General features: G+C 41.9%; 1 protein-coding gene across 3 annotated transcripts in view; it reads left to right on the forward strand.

Annotated features, from left to right (window-relative positions):
- Positions 1-24,102, forward strand: part of WASF2 (WASP family member 2) — a 74,011-nt gene that overhangs the window by 32,439 nt on the left and 17,470 nt on the right. For 2 of the 3 annotated variants that reach the window (XM_032390334.1, XM_032390353.1), the window contains exon 2: positions 21,795-21,967. In XM_032390334.1, the coding sequence (XP_032246225.1) occupies positions 21,838-21,967 (130 nt within the window). In that variant the 5' untranslated portion in view covers positions 21,795-21,837. Of the gene's footprint in view, positions 1-19,467; positions 20,618-21,794; positions 21,968-24,102 lie in introns of those variants that run through there. The other variant, XM_032390345.1, reaches the window with a different exon arrangement.

A 24,102-nucleotide genomic window follows, 5' to 3' on the forward strand; every position in this document is an offset into this window, starting at 1 on the left:
ACACCCGTTGCTCATCACTACAAGTACCCTCCTCATCACCCATTTAACCCATCCTCTTTCCCCTCCAGCAACCCTCAGACCCTCAGTGTGTTAAGAGTCTGTTTCCAGGGGCGCCTGGGTGGCTCAGTCGTTAAGGGTCTGCCTTCGGCTCAGGTCATGATCCCAGGGTCCTGGGATCGAGCCCCGCATGGGGCTCCCTGCTCAGCGGGAAGCCTGCTTCTCCCTCTCCCAATCCCCCTGCTTGTGTTCCCTCTCTCGCTGTGTCTCTCTCTGTCAAATAAATCTTTAAAAAAAAAAAAAGGGTCTGTTTCCAGCCTAAGGTTTTAGAATCAGTTATAAATTCCACTTTTCCATGCTATTGGAAACCCCCATTAAGAAGGTGATTGCATAGTTTACATTTTCATTTCTTGGCCTTCCTGACATGGATCTTTATTAAAGGGACCTAGTTGTCCAAGTTACTCTTCATTAGCTCCCACTCCCTTTCTTCTCTCTTGCCTTTTCTCTCATTTCTTCTTCGTAGTCAGCAAGAGTCAGAAAGGACTTTCCCATTGTTTAGAGACTTATTTCCTCTGCAGATTCTGCTCATCTTTCTATCCACTTATCCAGTATTTTGTGAGGGATTGATGGGGGACAGGAGTGCTGCTCAGCACCTTGGGATTTAAAAGATGGTACCTTCCCTCAGAGAGCTCACAGTCCATCCCTGTTAAAACTGTAATGTGGGCTGGATGCTGCAATAGAGTAATAGAGTGCTGTCAAGCAGACGAGGGCTTGATTAATTCTTTCTAGGGAACAGGGTCACAGTGGCTTTGTGGAAGCAATTCATTTGAACTGGATAGGGAAGGATTAATAACATTTCAAGAAGCAGAGGGAAAAAAAACCCAAAACAGATAAAAGGTGGGTATTCCAGGAAGCAGGAAATGTCTTGAATGATCACAGAGGCATGAGAGTACAGGAGGGACTCCGTGGTGAGCAATGGCTGAAGTGTAAGTGCACTGGAAAGCTGTGGCCATAAAGGAGGCTAAAGAAGTATGTTGATGTCAGATACTGAAGGGTTTCTGTCTAGTCCTTCTTCCTCTTCTTCTTTTTTTAAGATTTTTATTTGAGAGAAAGAGAGAGCATGAGCAGGGGAGGGACAGAGGGAGAGGGAGAAGCAGACTCTCCGTTGAGCAGGGAGTACAACGTGGGGCTCGATCCCAGGACCCTGGGACCATGAACTGAGCTGAAGGCAGCCGCTTAACTAACTGAGCCACCCAGGCGACCCATTAGTCTCAGTCCTTCTAAAATCCTTAACTCACCTTCAATTCTCAGAGGAAAAATTCCAGGTTTTTCTCTGTGTCAGGTGTCAGTCAGTAAGACTGAGATTTGGTTATACAGTTTATCTTAGTGCTGAAGACCAGTCTTTATCTGGTTTAATTACTGGGAGGCAGCATTCTGAATGACCTGTAGCTGTTCTAGGCTTTCAGAGATGGTATTTGAGCTCGGTGTTTTGGAAAAATAAAAAGTAGCTCCTTCCTACCAAAAGGGTCAGGAATGCTCAGCTTCATTAGCAGTCATCAGGGAAATGCAAGTTAAAACTACAATGATACAGGGGCGCCTGGGTGGCTCAGATGGTTAAGCATCTGAATTCGGGGGGCACCTGGGTGGCTCAGTCATTGGGCGTCTGCCTTCGGCTCAGGTCATGATTCCAGGGTCCTGGGATCGAGCCCTGCATCGGGCTCCCTTGGGAGGGAGCCTGTTTCTCCCTCTCCCTCTACTGTTCCCCCTGCTTGTGCTCTCTCGCTCTCTCTGTCAAATAAATAAAATCTTCAAAAACAAAACAAAAATAAAACTACAATGATGCACTCTTTTATGTCCATCAGATTGGCAAAAATTAAAGTCTGACAAAAGATGCTGGCAAGGATATGAAGCAACCAGAACCTGGCAAGCAGAAGTGTAAACCATTTTGGAAAACAATTTGGCATTATCTCAAAAATTGAAGACTTACATACCCCATGACCCAGCAATTCCACTCCTAGGTGTCTACCCTTAAGACAGGGATGCGTGGGTGGCTCATTCGGTTGGGCATCTGCCTTTGGCTCGGGTCATGATCCAGAGATCCTGGGATCGAGTTCCACATTGGGCTCCCTGCTCAGCGGGGAGCCTGCTTCTCCCTCTGCCTGCTGCTCCCCCGCTCCCCCTGCTTGTGCTCTCTCTTTCTCTCTGATAAATAAATAAATAAAATCTTAAAAAAAAAAAGAACTCTTACACATATGTACCTGGAGACATGTACAAAAATGTCCATAGCAACACTGTTGGTGATAGCAAAAATGCAAAAATTCCAAACTGGGAGAAATCCCAGTATCTATCATGTTTAGATTAGATAAATAAATCATGGTATAGCCATACAGTAGAATACCATATAACAGTGGAAATGACTAAATTGCAGCTATAGCAGCATGAATGAATTTCAACAGATAGACTGAAAGATTATAGAAGAACGTTAGATTCACATAAAGTTCAGAAACATGGGAAACTAAACTATGTTTACAGATACAGATATGATAAAACTATAAAGAAAAATGAGGGAATGGTCATCATTTCTGGATAGTGTTATCAGAGTGAAAGGGAAGGAGATAGGTTTGGGGAGAGTCATGCAGGGGACTTTAAAGCTAATGATGACATTCTTAAACTAGGCGGTAGGTACACTGATATTTGCTATATTATGATTTTTTTTTAAGTTTGTTTGCTTGTTTATTTAAGTAATCTCTGTACCCAACGTGGGGCTTGAACTCCGCGACCCTGAGATCAAGTCACATGCTCTTCAGACTGAGCCAACCAAGCGCCCCACCATGATTCTTTATACCTTACATGTGTTTTTTTTTTTTTTAATTTTTGTGTCTGTAAGTTTTAAAGCATTAAGGTAAGGTTGTTGATATTGGACCTAGTCTGGTATTCCCCCTAGTAATACTTTCACAAACAAATTTTTCAGAATGTAAAGACTGAGGCCCAGAGAGATTAAGTAATTTAATTGTTGAAGAGGGAAAGCTTATCAGTGACATCCTGGTCTCAAACTCTGTACAGAGCACTCTCTGTCACTTTATGTTGCAACTCTCCCATTATGTAGATTCTGTCGATCAATTAGAAGTGCTTCCACTTGGATTACTGCCTCAGTCTTTCACCCCTTCATGCAGTATGTTCTCCACACTCCTGCCAGAGAGAGCTTTCTAAATGCAAATCCGATCATGTCACTCTCTGGCCTCAATCTTAAATAGTTCCCAATAGCCTTCAGCACACTCCAAGTGCTGTTAGTGCAGCATGCAAGGCTCTCTGTGCCTCGGCTTCCGTCGGCCTTATTAGCTTCATCACTCATGACTCCTTGTACTTCAGCCACACCACGCTATTCGCTGGTCTTGGAACATTGTTTGCCTCTGCACACACTGCTGCCTCCATCTGCAGCTTCTTCTCTTAACTAAATTTTTTGTCCTTTAAGACACCCCCCCCTTTTTTTTTTTTAAATAAAGATACCCTTTCTTAATGACTCTTTCTCTGCTCTCAGCCTCCCCCAGTCTGAGCTGGATGCCTCCATTAAAACCTTGAACTTAACGTTTATAGTCACACTTATCACAGAATATTTTTGTCCCCTTCAGTAGCTTTCAAGCTTCATGAGGGCAGGGGCATTGTTGAATTTATCCCCAGTGTGTGGCACAGTGCCTGGTATATAAGGTTCATGGAAGGAAGGGAGGGAGGGGAGGGGAGGGAGGGAGGGAGGGAGGAAAAAATAAGTGGATATCATTTTATACAGATCTCACATATAGTTAGAAGTTGTCATTTGTCTGCCAGATTCTCATCAGCTCTATCTGTATTTATAAAGGCAGGAAGGGAGGAAAAGAAAGAAAGGAAGGCTAGTGGATGGGTAAGTTGGTGGGGACAAAGTACTGGGGGGAGCAAGAAGCTGATTTGGTGGGGAAAGGAAAGTTTCAGAGGCTTATTAACGTTTTAGGCCACATGCCTGGAGATTTTAATGACAGCCTGGATTTCTTTCAAGCCTGGATATGTGCTGATTTTCATGACTTACCTATTTTGACCTTCCTTAGCCTTTTTAGAAGTGTGTCTCCTTTGGCTGATAACTCTTATCATTTTTCTCTCTTTACATTAGAAGGTAAGAGCTTTGAGGTACATGAATAAAAGGGAGGTGGCAGATAACTCATGTTGGTTGGGGTGACCTTGTTTTTAATTTTTAAAAATTTTTATTATTTTTTCCTTGGTTTTTAATTTTAATTTTTTAAGATTTTATTTATTTATTCGAGAGAAAGAGAGCATGCACAAGTGGGGGGAGGAGCAGAGGGAGAGGCAGACTCCCCGCTGAGCAGGGAGCCCAATGACTCAGGTCTCCATCCAGGACTCCGGAATCATGACCTGAGCCAAAGGCCAGACGCTCAACTGACTGAGCCACCCAGGTGCCCCGGTTTTTAATTTTTAATGTCTCACTCTGCTCTGTACCAGATTAGACCACAGGTCATTTCCTACAAGAGTGTATGTAGGGGGCGCCTGGGTGGCTCAGTCGTTAAGCATCTGCCTTCGGCTCAGGTCATGATCCCAGGGTCCTGGGATCGAGCCCCGCGTCGGGCTCCCTGCTCGGCGGGAAGCCTGCTTCGCCCTCTCCCACTCCCTCTGCTTGTGTTCCCTCTCTCGCTGTGTCTCTCTCTGTCAAATAAATAAATAAAATCTTAAAAAAAAAAAAAAGAGTATATGTAGATCCTGTCTTAGGATCTGGTGAGCTACCAGGAATCTTAATTCTAAAACAGAGGTTGAACTTGGGCTATTCAAATTGGGTTCTCTTCCCTCAGAAAGCAGTACTATAAGACTGGAGGTCCAGATACCTTCCCTATCCTCACCTTCATGAGGGCCAGAGCACAAGAGCCGCTAACTTCATTCATTTGGTTAATATTTATTGAGCATTCTCTCTGTGCCTAGCATGGTGGTGGGCACTAGGATTAGACATGATTGATCACCAGCCTTAAGGAATTCACAATCTAGTGGGAGAGCAAGTAAGAAAATCAGTCATTTTAGTGCAGTTTGGTGTGGATAGGCATGCACAGGGTGTTATGGAAGTTTAAAGAGTATGTGGGGAGAGACATCAAGCTCCTTTGGGGCAAGGCATGTCAAGAGACATTTCACTTGAACTCCATTTTGGAAGACCTTAGAAGTTGTTGAGGGCGTAGTGGGTGGTCACACTTGAGCAAAAGTATGGAGGCAAGGGAGAGAACATGATGCAGTGGGGAGTCATGGGAGGGTCTATGGGACTTCAGGGAAGGGTATGTATATATGAAGATGTGGTAGGAGAGGAGACTGGAGCCATATAAAGGGACCGTATTGTGAATGACCTTTTCTACTTTCCTAAATAAAAGGAATTATCAGTAGAAGTGTTTTCATTCATCCAGTGTTAAATGTTTAGTGTTTCTCTTACTGTTGTCTCTTGAGCAACTGAGTTTTATTATGTTTTATTACTTTGATTTGTTCTTTTTATGATACGTGAATTTGGAGCCCTCTTTCTTTTTATGCTTTAGATGAGTTCACTTTAGGTACCATCTAGTCAAACCCCACACTCAGGCATTGTGGAATAGATGACGCATTCCTTTTAAGGCAGCTTGGAAGTAGGAGGATTTAAATGACCTTCAAAGACTAATGTCAGGCCCCCATGTCAATGTCACTGCAATTCATGCATGCATGGAGAGTAGGAAAGAGAACTTAATTATGGAGGAGGGGAATCGTAACCCTGCTTGAATGGGTAGTTGAAAGTCCTGGGCCCGCCCCTTAGCCTCAAAAAAGGACTTTCTTACATTTGCTGCCAAAGAGGTCATAGGGAGAGCCCAGATAAATACCATCCTCCCTCGGGTGTGTGAGCCAGTCTTATTCTTTTGCTTCCACAGGTGCAGAATAGGTTTACCAAATAGTATTCTGATCTCCATTGAACAGAATTTGGCATCTTATTGTTCTTTTCCAGAAAATCAATCCCTTTAAAGCATGGAACATGGCAATTTTAGGTCAGCAGGCATTTAAAGACACCTTTTTAACTTTGAAGTGCTGGCCTAATAAGATATATTTTGTACAAAAATACCAGTGTTACCAAGATGAAACTGGAATCATTTAAATCCTGAAAGGGGCTAAGTTTTAGCTGCTGGTACACCTTTTACCTGTGAAATTACTTGTTGTCTTTTAATGGTGCTGTCCTTCTGGAGGACTGTGATCATCATCAGATACCATCTCCATTCCTTCTGCTAACCTTTGGTAACTGTTCAGAATCCATTACAGTGTTCGGAGATGAAGGTACCCACAGTGACCCATGTCACTATCCTTTCAGACCGTAAAGTAGCTTTCCATAGTTAGCCTGGATGACAGCAGAAGTCAGCCTTATGTAGTCAGGAACCGCTCCAACGTGGCTACAGTCCGAATGACCAAAGGAGTTAGTAATAGTCACCCTCCTCCATTTCATTAATTTGTTTTGGGAAGTGGTATCCGTGAGGCAGAGCTGCATTTTTGGTTCATTAATACAGGGTCTGAACAGGAAAATCTATTTCTCGCTCTCTCTTTTTTTTTTTAGATTTTTATTTATTTATTTATTTGACAGAGACACATCGAGAGAGGGAACACAAGCAGGGGGAGTGGGAGAGGGAGAAGCAGGCTTCCCGCTGAGCAGGGAGCCTGATGCAGGACTTGATCCCAGGACCCCAGGATCATGACCTGAGCCAAAGGCAGACGCTTAACGACTGAGCCACCCCGGCGCCCCAGGAAAATCTATTTCAGTGAAATCCTTGAGAGTTGCTGAAAACACATAATGCTTCTTAGTACTTGATTTTTTTTTTTTTTTTTTAAGTAATTTGTACCTCTACGCCCAACGTGGGGCTTGAACTTACAGCCTGAGATCAAGAGTCTCATGCTCTACTGACTGAGCCAAGCAGGCACCCTGCTTCTTAGTACTTTAAATAGAGCTTTTCCTTTGGAGGGAAAGTGCTGTACAGACACGGCGCTGGTTGTTAACCTGTACAACATAAATATATAGTTCTTGCTGTTTCTAAAGTTTAGAAAAAGTTCTGTGTTAATCTAAATAAAGTTTATTTTTTCTAAATATACATATCTTTTTATTTTATTTTTTTTTTGAGAGAGAGAGCATGCACGTGGGGTGGTGGAAGGAGAGGGGGAGAGAGAATCCCAAGCAGGCTCCACACCCAGCACTGAGCCCAACGTGGGCTCAGTCTCACGACTCTGAGATTATGACCTGAGCTGCAATCAAGAGTCGGTTGCCTAACCGACTGAGCCACCCAGGAGCCCCTCAATAAGTGTTGTTTTAAGATATGAATATATATTTAGGGTCACCTGAGTGGCTCAGTCGGTTAGGTAACCGACTCTTGATTGCAACTCAGGTCATAATCTCAGGATCGTGAGATTGAGCCCATGTTGGACTCGGTACTGGGTGTGGAGCCTGCTTAGGATTCTCTCTCCCTCTCCCTCTGCCTCCGACACCCCATGTGCGTGCCCTCTCTCTGTCTCTCTAAAAAACAACAACAACACTCAGTGATAGATTTTGGTAGGATGTAGAAAAACAAAGTACAATCTTCTTAATTCCTCATCTGTGTAAGCCTTTTCTCTCCATTTTAATAGAAGTTTTTCAGTGCACAGACCGTGGCAGAGCCCATTTTCAAAGCAGTTCATAGAGATGTAGCTTTGCAATTTATTTGCCCTTGGTCACCAAAAAAGAGTAAAAACCAAAGAACCAGATGGCTGCTGAGGGAAAATGTAACAGCAAACTTGAAGGGCTAGAGACCAGAGAGCAAGGAGAATGCTTGGGGTGGTCTTAGGGAGCTAAGATGGTAGTAACAGAATATAAATTAGGTAATGGAAAATTTAGGCTACTATACCCAAAGACATGCTTCTGACAAATTCTGGCTTGGAATTGTCTTTCTAAGTAAAGCTTCTGTGATTATTGGAATGCCACAGAATTCATCTCTTGGCTTTTTGTCCCAGAAGGCACTAGAAACAGACCCTTTAACATGATTTATGACAGACAAGAAATACCAGTTCAGTTAGGGCAGGTGGTATTTAATTACCCCTCTCTGTGGAGTGGGGCTGTTCTCACTTAAATTGTTTGTAGGTGAAATCACAACAAAGATCCATAAAGTACAGCTTTATAGAAGTATATTTATAATTTTAAATTTATTTTATTTATTTTAAAGATTTTACTTATTTATTTGACAGAGAGAGACACAATGAGAGAGGGAACACAAGCAGAGGGAGTGGGAGAGGGAGAAGCAGGCTTCCCGCCGAGCAGGGAGCCCGATGCAGGGCTTGATCCCAGGACCCTGGGATCATGACCTGAGCCGAAGGCAGACGCTTAATGACTGAGCCACCCAGGCGCCCCTATAAATATACTTTTTATTTTTTTAGATATTTTATTTATCTATTTGACAGAGAGAGACACAGCGAGAGAGGGAACACAAGCAGGGGGAGTGGGAGAGGGAGAAGCAGGCCCCCCGCCGAGCAGAGAGCCCGATGCGGGGCTCGATCCCAGGACTCCGGGATCATGACCCGAGCCGAGGGCAGACGCCCAACGACTGAGCCACCCAGGCGCCCCTATAAATATACTTTTTAAAAGAGACATCGGTTTCTTGCATTTTTCTAATGTCAAAGGTTAATTTAAAATATTAATGCTGAAAAGATTAATTTAAGATATTAAATCTACTAGGCAAGAATACATGTACATATTGTAATTACTTCCTTTTTACAATTAAAGTAATTGGATTATATTTAATGAGCTATTTACATTTAATAATTAAAAAAGACTTATCTTTTCAGTATTCCCCATATGCAAAAAGAGATGGGGAAAACTCACTTCTGATATAATTATCTTTACTTGGGCTAAAAAGGGAAAACAACTATGCTTTTTTGGAAAAAGAGTCAGAAGAATATTATTTTAAAGTATACATACACAGTTTAGGAATTACCCATAGGAATGTGTTTTGGTTCATTGTAAAAGAAGATAAAAGATTAGATGCTTAAAAAAAAAAAAAAGTCCCTGATGACAAGATTTGATGAGCCAAACAGTGCACAGAGAATGAAACTTAAAGTGATTTTCAGGGACCCCGTAGATAAAAGTAACTCGTCAGAAGTGATGGAACCCCAAATGCCTGGCTGTTTGAAAACAGGAGTTTGTTTGAAAGGCAGTAGCATCTGAGCATGTTATCTGAGGCTGGCACTTTAAATGAGCCAGTGTTTATGTTGTTTAAAGTGAAAGATGTGAAGCCCCTGAGCAGCTGGCTAAAATTGGGTCTAGAGAGGGAGAAAGCAGTGTGTTATCCTCATTAACACCATTTCAGTTCTAGGGTAAATATGTCAGGAAGGCTTTCTTATGTTAGCATGCAGTCTTTTTTTCAAGGGAGAAGAAACTAGTCTGGGTTTGGTGGCACTTGTGTATGAAAATGAGAAATCTGAGCATATTTATCTAACTTCTTGATTTGGGTGTTTTGTGAAGAGTCAGTGTGGTGTCATGGCAAAGGCATAAACTTTTGACATGGATGGACCTGGGTTTAAAAGCTGACTGTGTGGGGTGCCTGGGTGGCTCAGTCGTTAGGCATCTGCCTTCGGCTCAGGTCATGATCCCAGGGTCCTGGGATTGAGCCCCGCGTCGCCCCTCGTTGGGCTCTCTGCTCAGCGGGAACCTGCTTCTCCGTCTCCCACTCCCCCTGCTTGTGTTCTCTCTCTCGCTGTCTCTCTGTCAAATACATAAATAAAAATCTTTTAAAAAATTAAAAAATAGGGGTGGCTGGGCGGCTCAGTCGTTAAGTGTCTGCCTTAGGTTCAGGTCATGATCCCAGGGACCTGGGATCGAGCCCCGCATCGGGCTCCCTGCTCAGCGGGAGGCCTGCTTCTCCCTTTCCCACTCCCCCTGCTTGTGTTCCTGCTCTCGCTATCTCTGTCTGTCAAATAAATAAATAAAACCTTTTAAAATTTTTTGAAAAAAAAAAGATAAAAGCTGACTGTGTGATTTTGATAAAGTTACAAAACTGCTCTTAGTTTTAGTTCTCTCCCCTGTAAAATCAGAACACTAATACTTACCTTACAATACTGTTTGAGGATTAGAGATATATAAGAAAATGTGAATAAATACTGGGCATGTTTTAGGAATTCAGCAAACATTTATTGAGCAGACACTATAATAATACAAAGAAGTTTTAAGAATCCCACCCTTAGCTGCTGTTGTTACTACTACTTCTGTTAGGTTTCAAGATATTTTGTTTTTTCCATTCCTGTACTCAAAGAATTGTATACTCCAAAAATCAGTACTACAAAATAGAACGTAGTGACTGCCATGAAAGAGGTTCCTAATACCTCTTTGGCGCTTTTGGAAAGGGTGAAATGACTTCAGACTAGAAGAGTCAAGGAAGGCTTCTTAGAAGTGGTGACATTTGCCTTGGGCCTTTAAGATGAAAGGATTTTTTTTTTAAAGAAATGCCACAATCCAGATAATAGTCCCTTTGAGACTGTTTTTCTTTCAAAGTACGTAAAGTGAAAATACTGAATTGATTCTTGACTATGATTTGGAAGACTGATACCCTATATCTTAATCTTTAAAATTGGTATAATATAAGCAGAGGCCATCCATTTCTTTCCCAGCATTTGTCTCCACACTCCCAGAGAGCCTGTCTCAGAAGGTAAGAGACCCACCTACTACTTGGCCTCCACTGAGACCGAAGAAAAGAGGACCAATTACGAGAGCCCTTTGTGTAGTATTCAGTGCTGTTCAGTCTGACCTGCTGTCCTTAAATTATTTCATTACCACTAGGAGGTGAGTCCAAACAAACTCAGCATTCCTTTGAATTAATAGTAATGAGAGCTGTCAGTTACTGAGTACCTATTGGGTGTTAGACATCCCTCTAGAAGGCGTACATACGTTATCTTATTTTCTCTTTAGGACCATTGTATGAGGTAGGCTTTATTTTTCCCATTGTACAGATGAGGCTCAGAGAGATTAATCAGCACAAAATCATATAACTAGTGGCTCAGGAAATCTTGAATCCCTTGCCGGAACATGCATCTGGGTTCACCAACCTATATTGATTTTTGAAGGTGGTAGGTACCTATATGAGTAGTAGCTTTAAGAAAAGAACTTTCTGTCATTGTTCTCAATTCTGATCATTCAAAAAATTAATTAAATATGTTATTCAAATATGTTATATGCTTATAGTGATGGTATTCTACCTGTTCGCAGTGCTTTTTTGTTTGTTTGATTTCAGGATACCTACTTTTTCCTGTTGTTCCTAAAAGTACTCCATACTGTATACTAGAAAATAAATTGAAATTAATCTGACTTTAAGAATTTTATAATATTTCTTTATTATTGAGGGACTTGCAAAAGTACAGTGGAAATCAACCCTGACCTAAACAGGAAGCACAGGGCTGTGATCCCTGTGAGAAGGAAAATAAAGGAGGCGGGCCCTGTGATTACCCTGGCTTTCTCTCTAGATGTCTCTTCTAACCATGGAGCAGGGAGGGGGATTCCAAGCAGAGCACACTGGTCTTGCTGAACTGAAGAGACAGATTATAGTTCAAGGGAAGCTGAGGCAACTGAAAGCTCTGTGGGTGAGTTCTGGAAAGGGGGAAGAGATAAAGAAGAACTGCCTAGAAATCTCAGAGTCTCCTTGAATCTTTGCTGACCACACACATGACTGGGGTCACACTGAGGGCGATTGGGGAAAGAGTGACCAGGAAGATGTGAGCTAACTGGTTCCCAGATCAGGGAGGTGTTTGAGTTCCTACCAGCAAGAGTGGAAAGCCCATGGTGCTCACCGAGAGCATCCTGTATTGATCGCAGAGGGGCCACATCTTTGCCCTGGGGCTAAAATATCCATAGAGTATAGGTACTCTAGAGCCACCGTAACAGAGCTTAAAAACAAGCCTCACAGGTACCAAACTGAACCAAAAGTAATTTAACTGCCTACCAGAATAAAGTCCAACCCTTTTGAAACCAAGACAACAATGCTAGAACTTATAACCCCAAGATCAAGAGTCGCATGTTCTCCCAACTGAGCCAGCCAGATGCCCCTAGACGTATTTTTTAAATTAAGTTTTTAATTTTAATTCCAATATAGTTAACATACAGTGTTTTATTAGTTTCAGGTGTATAATATAGCAATTCAGCAGTCCTGTACATTACTCAGGATTCATCGTGATAAGTGTACTGCTCTTTGTTATATCCAAATCCTGCCCAGATCTTTATTCCAGGAAGTCTGTTCAGTCCCTTCGGTTCACAGTGATCTTTTCATCCTTTCTATTGTCATCATTGACTGCATCATTCATTTGATAACTGAACTTCTTTTTATTTGCTGTATTGTTACTTAACTGTGGTTTTATGTCTCCTCAATTAAATTATAAGCTCTTGGAGTCAAGGGACAGATTTATACTTCTTTGTGTCTTTTAGTGTCTACTTGATAAATATTCATTGATTGATAAGGGTACCATAATTAACCATTAATACAACCTGAAACTTATTAATAGTTTTGTTTAATGGTTGAGAGAACCACATATAAAAACATTTAGAACAGTGCCTTGCACATAGTTAAATGCTAGATATGTGTAGAACTAGTACTTCCACTACTACTACTATAACTACTACTACAATAATCCCTACAACTTTTTTTTTTAAGTAAGCTGTATGTCCAATGTGGGGTTTGAATTCATGGCCCCAGGATCAAGAGTCACATGCTCTACCAACCAAGTCAGCCAGGCGCCCATCACTATGACTATTATTATAATTATTTTTGTGCCATGCACTGTGTTAAGTATTTCATACATGCATTATTTCATTTTTCTTCACAGCAGTCTTACAAACTAGGAATCATTATACTATAACAGATTAGGAAACAGATTTCACTGCTTGCCAAGGTCCCAAAGCTAAAATTCGGCAGTAGTAAGTTGAAACCCATTCCTCTGTGTCGTGCTGTCCATGCTCTTGCTGTTCTACACCACTGCTAATTAGATTTTGAGGGTTTTGGTAACTGCCTAGTAAACTGAGGGTAGAAAGAAAAGAATGGGTACTTACTTTCCCTCTGCTCAAGGACTTTTCCTTATAAATCCCATCTTTTGAGTGGTGAATAGACCTTGTGAGAGGAAGTAGATGTACAGCTGCCCTTTGCTGCTGACTCTCAGTCAGTTGCTGGCGGCTTGACCCTTAGTGACAGATGAGTGTGTGACACTTTTTCAGGAATGAATTCCTGTTACAGCTGGCAGAATAGAACAGTTGATATGGAATTGCATGGCAGTTTGCTCCATAATTCCACTCCCTTGTGTTCAGATGCGGTTGTGATTGCTAGGTCTCTCTCCTTACACTGGTGTATTAACAGTCCCATCCAGGACTGCTGCTTCTGCCTGCTCCATGACCACACGGTGTGTTTGTATGTTGCTCTGAGCTGTCAGCAAAACATTTTGCTGAATCTCCTTTTTTGTTGTTGCTCTGCAACCTTTTTTCCCCTGGCCTTTCTCAGTTGTGTAAAGTCAGTTTCTTTTTTGGCCTTTCCATCCCAGAGAGGGAGCAGTTACCCCAGAGAGAAGCTTGAAATACGAAGTGAGGCATCATAGAGATTAAAATGAAGAGTTAGGGGTGCCTGGCTGACTCAGTCGGAAGAACATGCACTCTTGATCTCAGGGTTGTGAGTTCGAGCCCCACACTGGGTGTAGAAATTACTTAAAAATAAAATTAAAAAAAAAATAAAAATAAATGAATGGTTAGACAGCTGGCAGGATGAAAGGAGACTCAGTGTCTGATATGTGATTCAGCTCTGAATATCTCCTTCCTCCCTCTTATTCAAACGTGCCTCTGTATCTAATCAGTGCTTGCTCCAGTGACTTGTCTGTAGGGATCTTAACCTAGTCCAGTACTCACTGCTACTTGCAAGAACCAGGAAAGAAAGGTTACACTTAAACCCCATCCTCTTTGCCTTTGAGTAAGGTAGTAAAGTGGGATTAGATATTCTTCCGTAAAAACCAGCAGTGTGTTCCCATATGTAGCACAAGCACAGGTACTTGGAGAGGAATGGGGTTTTTTTTTGTTTTTGTTTCTTGTTTTTTAAGATTTTATTTATTTGAGAGAGAGAGAGAGCATGCACCAGCAGGGTGAGGGGCAGGCAGAGGGAGAGGGAGAAGCAGGCTCCCCACCGAGCAGGGAGCCCGACGTGGGGCTTGACCCCAGGACCCTGGGACCATGACCCAAGCCGAAGGCAGACCCTTAACCTACCTACTGTTAACCAAGTACCCTTGGAGATCACTCTTTCTGTCTTTGGTGATAAATAAAAAAGGAAGCTTTTATAAATGAAGGACACTTTATTAGGGCTTGTGTCAGGTGTTGGCATATTTCTAGTAATCTTGGCTCTGAATGAATTGATTTGTAGAAGGTTTGGTACTTTTGTGTGTTCGTGTTTGTTTTTCAGAGCAGCTTAGTTGTTTTTCTTGTTAAACTTTTGTGATTTTTTTTTCTTTCCAATTTTTTATTTTATTTTATTTATTTATTTTTTTTTTTAAAGATTTTATTTATTTATTTGACAGAGAGAGATACAGCGAGAGAGGGAACACAAGCAGGGGGTGGGAGAGGGAGAAGCAGGCTCCCCACTGAGAAGGGAGCCTGATGTGGGACTCGATCCCAGGACCCTGGGATCATGACCTGAGCCGAAGGCAGACGCTTAACCGACTGAGCCACCCAGGCACCCTCCAATTTTTTATTTAAATTCTAGTTAAACTCCTGTGTGAATTTAATGCTGAATTAATGACTATAGCTGAAAGAAATCTGGTACTTGAGTACCCACAAATACCAGGGGTAAGATTTCTCCGTTTCTGAGTAAAATCATTCAAAATTTATATGTATTCAATCCGTAAAAGTAAGCCCATTTAGATGGATAGTTTGGAGTATTTCAAGCCATTGCATTTTGATGAATTGGGTATTGCTAGAAATTGGCATTAGATTGGGAATGTGAAATGAACTTTGTGTTTGTGACTGGAAGTCATCAGTGATAACATTGTAGATCCTGTGTATTTTAAGTGGTTACAACAGGGAACTTGGGCCAGGGTAGAGATATAAGAAATATTTTATGTGGGGGCACCTGGGTGGCTCAGTCGTTAAGCGTCTGCCTTCGGCTCAGGTCATGATCCCAGGGTCCTGGGATCGAGCCCCTCATCGGGCCCCCTGCTTGCCAGGAAGCCTGCTTCTCCCTCTCCCACTCCCTCTGCTTGTGTTCCCTCTCTCGCTGTGTCTCTCTCTGTCAAATAAATAAATAAAATCTTGAAAAAAAAATTTTATGTGAATAAACCTTTTATTTAGAGATCAGAATACTTTGCAAACAGAATTACAGTTTATTTTATTTTATTTTCAAAATTTCAGTTTAATAAACATCTTTTGAGCATTTTTTTAGTGCAGCCCAAAGCTGAACTAGAAGAATGAATTGAAATTTTTTCCCCATTTGCCAGTCATCATTAGATTAAGAACTAGAATCCAGGTTTCCAACTCTGCTATTCAAATGTATTTTCTTTGGACAACCAGACGATCACACTGAAAAAGAACCTCATTTTGGCCATTTAAGAGGTGGTCTTCTATGGAATAGTTGATATTGAAAAAACCGATTTTAGAGGCTAAAGTGATCCCCCAGTTTTAGCTTTAAGAGCAAAGCTATGATTAGAGCCTAAAGAGTAATAAAGGTAAGAACAAAAGGTGGTATTGCCCCCAAAAGGTAATAGAATGTTATGGAATTACCAGGTGTGAGTGGTTCTTGATAGATGTACAGTGTGCTCAAGGAATAAGATACTGGAATTCAGTAGTCCTGTTTCCTGGGCCACTTTCCCCAAACCAAATCAAGACAAGAAGGAGCCTTAGATTTATTGAATGTAGGTTCATAGCCATTGTCATTACTTTAGGAAATTGGAAATTTCTCCTGGTTTTAGATCACAAATAAGCTTTTTTTGGTTCTTTGTCCACTATAGGAGTTCCATTTCTGTCTCGCTATGTATCTCTTTTAGACATTACTCTAGTGACCTAAACTGATTTGTAATTCCTTGTGTTTGGAGGGAGTCTAGTTATATTTGTAGGTTCAGCCTCACCCTGTATTTCAACAGGAAGTGGGTGGGTGCTTAAGTCTATAATGAGGCGTTCTTCCTTGTGCTTGCTGCATGGTAGTGAGGACTGCTGTATGCAACAGTAAATTCATACTTCTTTAAACATTTTAGTAGACAGATTTAGATTACAGTAAGCCTGTGTATTGTCTGTTATTTTGAAATAAAATTATTATTTGACTTTTCAATTGAAATTTTTAAACCCCTGTGGAATGCATATTCTTTAACATAAAGAAATTTGTCTCTTGAAAGAGGAAACTGGTCTACAAAGTAAAGCTCTTCTCATATGCCCCCATCCAAAGTGCTGTTAACTATAGAACAGTGGGAAATGCTGAAGTGAAAGCAGAAGTCCTAATTGCCACACATATAACATCCCCACATGTTCTCATCCCCTGCTACTGCTGATCAGCATTTTGGGGGGGGTGTTTCAAAGAGGAACTGCCTTGAGAAGCATTTCTGTTGTTATGGTTATTGCTATAGCTCAGATATACTTACTTTTGGATGCAACCATAGAAATCTGCAGGTGTTATCAGTGACCTTGGCTATAACTGAACTATTGTATATTTATTTATAATAAACGTCTAGTAATAAATATTACTGCCAGAATGAGCGGTCATCTGTCTTCTGCCCTGGTAATGACAGGAATTCAGAGTGGGATACAGATGAATACGCCTTTCCTCAAATGTAGCCTTCCTTCATTACCTTCTTCCTTCCTCTCAGTCCTTCTCACCTCACCCCACTTCTGCCTCAGGGTGTTGGGATCAGAGTTGTAAGAAAGTAGGGCAGATCTCAAAGTCTCCTTTTGACTTCACACTGACCACATATGATATATAAATATTTCATGATAACTTCTAATTTACAGACTTGTAGAATCTTACTGTGCAAGGGACCTGAGAGAACACCTCATCCAGTTTCCAGTTCAAAGCATGAATCCCACCGTGGTACTGACAGTCTAGACTGGTCTATATACTGCCAGGCCATGGCTATCGAGGGATGCCTAAAGTCTTTTATTTGTTCTCAGATTCATTCTCAAGTCCCTTAGGCTGAAAATAGCCAGGAGTAAAGATGGGGTTGCTGCTGAGTCTGGCTTGCATGTCTGGAAAGCCAGTTTTTCCTTTGGACTTACTTGGGGAGCCAACTCCCAGATCAGTCTGGGAGCCTCCCAGGGTGTATATACTTAACCTCAGGACTCTGTCTGGAACATCCTTTGGACCATTCTGTATCCTACAGGTCCTAGTAACTAGATGGATCTAGATCTGGAGAAGGGTTTGATTCATAGCCATAATCCGTCCCTCTCTACATTTCTTAGACCTGCCACTGGCCTTGTGTTCAGAATGCAATGAATGTTGGAAATTGGATGTTGGCCAGTGAGGAGGTTATGGCAACTTAGGTAGAAGCAAATCTAGGAATTTTAGAACTTCTTAAAAATCATCTGGCTTAGTCCCTTTATTTTGCAGATGAGGAAACTGAAACCCAGAGTGAGAATTACATCATCTTTGATTTAGAAGGCATTGTAGAAGTCATCCAGTCTGGCCTCTCAACATCGAGATCTTACAATCTGGGAATGTCTCCCCCAACATTCTTGATAGCTGGTCATCCAGAGGATTGTACTGGGAACTCATAACCTCTGAAGAAAACCCATTCTAATATAGGACAGCTCTAATTAAAAGGAACTAACTAAATTGAAATCTATTTCCCTGTAACTTTTGTCTTCTCAGTGGTTCTAATTCCTTTCCTGTGTAACATCTCCCAAGGTACAAGACCTCAAATCCCCAAATTATCAGATATCACTATAGCATATAGTTTCCCTAATCAGAGTAAAATATAACTGAAAAAGAACTTGATTGATTCTATGAAGAGAGGTCATTCACTCTTTCATGGATCCAAAACTTCTTTTTCCAGCTGAGAACCACTACTTTCTTAGATTTCTTCACTTTCTCTTCTGTCACTGGCACTAGCATTTACCTCTTTTCATGATACTTTTAATAAACATACATTTTATCACTTTGTGAATATAGCTGTACTCCAGAGTATCAGGAGAAAGCAGCAAATAGGACTTGAAGGGGTGGACTCACCCCTGCAACCTGTCTGGCTCCTCAGTTCATATTTGCTAGCTGTACTGGGCCTCTCCGTTTCTATTGTCATTTTCTTAGCCTGTGAAGAGTCCCAATTGATCTGTTTACCTCCAGCCTTCTCCTGCCCAAATATAACATCTTTGCTTCTGTTAGAATGATTTGTCTAAAATGCAAATTTGACCATGTCACTTCCTTAATTCAGTGGTTTCTAAACACCCAGTACTCCACAAATTTTCCACTAAATGACTACTGATGATAGAGGAGCCTTTCTCAACTGGATTTCCATGAGAGAATTAAGCCCTAATGCCATTAGGCATCCATTGTATGTAATGTATTAACTTTTTCTCCAATGCATCTGGAATGGTGCTAGTTATGTACAGTCTTGAGGAGAATTGAGAAAATAGTCACTCTAATCATTTTCTTTGTTCTGTGGATCAGATGAGGAACTCAGTGTGAAAGAGTGGAGAGAGAATGTATGTTCTTCAGGAGATCCAGAAGCCTGGCTAGGAGCAACCTCCAGGGGAAAAAAAAAACCAACTAAATGTCATAAAAGCTTAGGTTCATCTTTAAATTTGTGTGAATATTGCATTCTGCCACATAATATGTCCATAGTTAAAAGTGTTTAAAAAATATTTATCAATGAATAAAATTAATTTTATAGGAAGATTTTTCCTAGGGTCCATGGAACTACAAATATTTTTCTCTTAGCCCTGTAGTAGACGTTTTATATATGTTAAATTATTTATCTCTGGGAAAATTGCCCCAAGATCGTATAGCTAGTTAAGGTGTCAGGGTCCGGGTACTAACCCAAGTATGTTTCAACTCCACAACTTGAAGCTGAGTTGAGTCAAGAGCCTTGGAAGTCTTTGCCCATTTCCAAGTTTATCTTCACTGGAATGTAGGCTTTTTTTGTCTTGGTCAAGTTACTGTTGTGTTTCAGATCATGCATAGTTCTGTACTTCTTATGCTGAATATAACTAATTTTGATTATCCAAAAGGAAAATGAACAGTGAATCAGGTAATTCCATATAACAGGCAATCTTGTCTCTCTTTGGTGGTTCTGAAACATACTAAATGGCTTTTTAAAATTTTTTATTTTTTTAAAAGATTTTATTTACTTATTAGAGAGAGCATGAGTAGGGTGAGGGGCAGAGGGAGAAGCAGACTCCCTGCTGAGCAGGGAGCCCTTAGGCTCAATCCCGGGACTTCGGGGATCATGACCTGAGCTGAAGGCAGACGCTTAATTGACTGAGCCACCCAGGCGCCCCTAAATGGCTTTGTTTAGTAGCAGATTTACTTTTCTAATTGTTTTGTCTTGATATTTACATATTGTCATTTCTTGATTATTCTCTAGATGGTTGTGGCAGCTAGCTTTTTTGGTAAGAGAAAACCATCTTGCTATTAAAAACTTGGTTCCCCACCCATATGACATAGAGTTGACTCCATTTGTGTCTGCTTACTCAAGGCCCTTGGGAAAGCATAAATGCTAAAGTACCAAGGTGTTAGAAGCGTCCCTGCCCTGGCCCCCAGTTCTACATGTACGTGGCCATCTGGAATCCGGTTTCCATTAGGTGTCCAGAGAGAACGTCTGGAATGTCTTGTCAGTGGTCACATTCAACACAGAATTTCAAGGGGATCTGGCTTCTTTAGCTCCTCTGAGAAGCTGGAACAAATACTGAAATGATTGCTAATAGAGGAGCTACAGTGACTGTTTTCAATCATCTCTGGCTGCACCATTGAATTGCTGGTTCTTCCAGAAAGCTTGAAATTTGAGAGCCTGAGAGCATCCAGAGGATGGTGTACAGAGCCCTGTGAGGTTCTTTAATTGTAACCTCCTGCCTCCTTTCTTGTTATGAACTCTTCACCAGTGAGTTACTAATGATTGCTGCGTCTTAGTACCTGATAACCCTCTGCATCATGTAAAGAGGAGTTAGACTGGAAGGGAAAGTCCAGAGTTTGGATTAGAAAACCTGTTGAGTCAAAGGGAAACTTAGCAGAGGAACGGAATGAAAATTATTTCCTTAGACAGTAGACAAATATTCAGGAAACACCTCTGCACCCCAAAGATAGGCACAGCTGCCACACAGTGACTATTAAAGGGAGGTTCAAAGTTATGAGCAAACAGCTGATTCTCTTGGTTCTTGGGCTGTTGCTGTTGGTGACAGGAAATCTTGTTCCCCAAGCTGCTGGCTTCCTGTTTTATTTTTACTCTTAGTAGATCAGAATGTCCATAACAAGGAGCAGTCTGTTCCAAAGGGTTCTACTCCCCCCTTTGAGCCTGAAGAGCTTTTTTTTTTTTCTTTTGGTCAGACAATATGTTGGTTCACTTTTAAGATCTATGATACTTAGCTTGGTTTAAGCATTTTGTATTCACAATCAACTTTTTTTGGTGATGAGCTGGTGTTTTAAGATTTAATGTAAGTAAACCTCTGCTTTGCTTTTTAAAACTATATATATATATAAAGAGGAGTTTGCAGTATTGGGGATGTGGGTATGTTACCTTTATGCTTTACCTTTTCATTTGAAGCGAATTTGCATTTTCCCTAGCATGAAAACAATTAGGCTGTTGGAAATTTCTTTAGTTTCACGGGATACAGAAACAGGACCAGCCCAGTGTGCCTTCGGCTATAGTCCTACCCATTTTGTTGAGACTAAAACCTCCTCCTACCCTTGTAAAGCTAGGAATTTGGTAATCTAATTCTAAAACAATAGCTCAGCATGAACCTGAAGTGGTGGGGATTTCCTAGGGAAAGGGGCTCAGCTGACAGGATAAGAAATGGTAACTGGAAGGTTTCCGGATTTGCTCCAGACACTTCCTGCTGTCTCAAGAGCCTTTTGGCCCAGGTGTGTTGAACCGGATGCGGATGCGAGAGAGAAAGGGAGCTGTTGGGTAGAAGAGAAAGGACTAGGGAATCTTATAGCACAGTTTGCTCAGCATCGTGTTTGACATATTGAACATGTAAAATTTTCCTTGATATTCTTTAATTCTGTCAATTTACAGATGAAACTTTAGTGTTAATAGACACTGGCAGCTAGTGTTGTACATTAACAGTCATCCATCAGGGAAGAACTGGAGAAGTTATGTCCTGATGGAGATCAGTGGAATCACTATTGGCAGCTTAATTTCATTGTGGAGATTATCGGATGACAGTAGCTCTTTTTTGATCCTTATAATTGATCATCTGGAATCTGATCTGTCCTGATTATGGACACACCAAGGATAGGATCCGTCTGGACCATCCAGAGCCTGCTGAATGGACTGTTTTCTGACCATGCCTCTTTGCCTCTAGAGACTCTTGTTGGTTGGAGCACAGTTGTTATTTTAAGGTTTTTAGGTTTTTATGCTGCCTGTGTAAGTCAGCCAGCAGTCACCAGTTCAGAATTTCTAAACTTATCCAGCAAGCCTTCTAATAGCAAACCTTAAAGATTGTGGGGAGGGGGGGGCTTAAAAAAGAAAAAAATGATGGGGGAGAGAAGATTTTTTAAAAGCTGTTTTAGATCAGAGCAAGACAAAAGGGAAAAAAAAGACTCACACAGCCCTAGAGTGCCTGGAATTTGTGGTTGAGTAATACTTTCCTGTTATTTCTTTTTTAGGTTGTTTTTCATCATTCAGAACATTGCCTGAAGCAGGTCCACCATGCCGTTAGTAACGAGGAACATCGAGCCAAGGCACCTGTGCCGTCAGACGTTGCCTAGCGTTAGGAGCGAGCTGGAATGCGTGACCAACATCACCCTGGCAAATGTCATCCGACAGCTGGGCAGCCTGAGTGAGTGCCGCAAAGAGCCTGTGCTTTGCCCTCAGGGGTCGTTGGTGCTCTTTATTTAGTTTCCTTCTCCCGTGTTCCTATTTCTCCCCCATCTGCCTTCCCTAGGTAATTCGAAAATGTAAACCACCCCCCCTTCCCGAAAGAGAGGTTCCTTTTTGGTACAGATTCTTCCCCTCAACCCTTTCTTCATCTACCACTACCCTCTAGGTTCCCTCCACCTCCCCCTCCACCTGCTTCAAAAGAAATCTGTGGGAAGGGTAGCAGGAAGGGCTGCAGCAGAAACTGCAGATGGAATGACAGAGCAGAATTCTGTGTGTGTAAAGTGGGAGGTTCACAGAGCGGTATCTTGGGTTGGGGAATGTGCCTGTAATTGCACGAGCTGTTCGATGTAGCTGACTTTGTTGAAGCCTCAAATGTGCCAATAGTCTTTATCTACCCCCTCCCCCCAACTTTTCTTCCCAAAGCAGAGTAAAGCAAACATGCACTCAGAGCGATTCTAGCTGACTTGTCTACCCTGGTAGACATTTAATTGTGCTGCAAGCCCCCAGGTCCAAGTTCAGGGTACAGATTACTTTTGCAGTCTCTAGGGTATTGGGAGTTTTGCAAGCTGCGTTTACACACAATGACACAAAGTGTAGCTGGAGCCATTCTTCTCTAGGAGGAAGATGGGGGTTAGCTCAGTCTGTTTTGGAGCTGAGGGAAAGCCAGCTCAACGATACTTGTTTTTGTTTTTTTAATTGGCAAGAATGAATGAGACTGCCTTGGGTGGGGTACATGCATGGGTATGGATTTCCCTCTGAATCTATCTGATATTGTTTGAAGCTGAGGTACGGGAAGGGCAGATGCTTGGATAGGCTCTGCATTTGTCTAGTGCCATTCCAGCTCCCATAAGAACGTCCATCAAATTGCCATTTTAGTGATCTTCCTTAGCAAAGGCATCTTGGTATGAATTAATTCAGACACTCACCCCTCCTATCGCATCACTGCCCTTAGTGAAGGCAGTGGGATATCAGGAAAGCCTGCCTTCCCCCAGGTAGTAACAGGCCCTACCTTTAAAACAGGGCCCTGAGGAGACAGAGCTCTGTGACCAAATGACGTATGGGGTCTGAGATTCCTAAGCCTCTACCTAGCTCAGTTGATCCAGGGCTTAGGGAAACTTGGATGGGGTGTCACGAAGAAACGAAACACTGCCCGTGCCGGTCTTACACAAAGGAGCACTGACAGCAGTGCAGCTGACAGGGAAGCGCGTGAAGGCGGTGGAGAGCCTCACCGCTTCTTAAAAGCATCGTTTCTGCTTCTGTCACCCTGAGAAGGCCAAATGGGTAGAAGTCAATCACACACTGGTTCCTTCTCCATAGGACAAAGGACATCTAGCTAATGTTGCTTCCTACTCTCACTCAGCAGGAGTTATGCTCTCTCTCAGGTGTTTTTCCAGGGTGGTGTTGATGGATGTCATTGCTCACTCTCCCACTTGTGATCAGACCACTCCTGTCTGGAGGAAGCCGATCGGAGGGCCAGGGTTGGTTTGTGCCTATGGAAACAAGATTTCCTCATGTCGTGGAGCTAACTGACCCTTTATTCATCCAATAAACATGTATTGAACATGTTTTATGTGCCAGATGCTGAGGGAATACAGCGATAATAAGAAATGGTCTTTGCCTCCAGGAGCTCATAATCTACCAGAGGAGACAGAAATAAATAATTCTTAAGGGGAGAGGGTGAGAGGGGGGGTCTCACATTTGTTGATTGCCTACTTTACACCAGGTTTTAATAGGATCTTGTCATAGATGATCTCATTTATTCCCCTTGATGATCCTTTGAGCGTAGGTGGTGGTATTCCCATTTTTCAGGTGAAGAAATGAAGACTCAGAAAAGTAAGGTAACTTGCCTAGAGAGACAACAGCCAGTAAGAGGTAAAGTCAGACTTCCAAAAAATTTCTCAGCTCTATCCTATACTCTCTGTCTCTGCCAACACTGCCTTAGTTCAGACCTTCGTTGATTTTCACGTGAACGATTGCCTTATCCTCCCTCTGGCTTCCCTTTCTCTGATCAACCCTCTTAAATCTATAAACCTAAAAATCTTGTAAATCTTAAACTTGTATCCCTGCCAGAGTGGTCTGCTCAAAACGCAAATC

This window comes from Phoca vitulina, unplaced genomic scaffold (genome assembly GCF_004348235.1).
Source record: "Phoca vitulina isolate PV1807 unplaced genomic scaffold, GSC_HSeal_1.0 scaffold2, whole genome shotgun sequence".
NCBI classification, from domain to species: domain Eukaryota; kingdom Metazoa; phylum Chordata; class Mammalia; order Carnivora; family Phocidae; genus Phoca; species Phoca vitulina.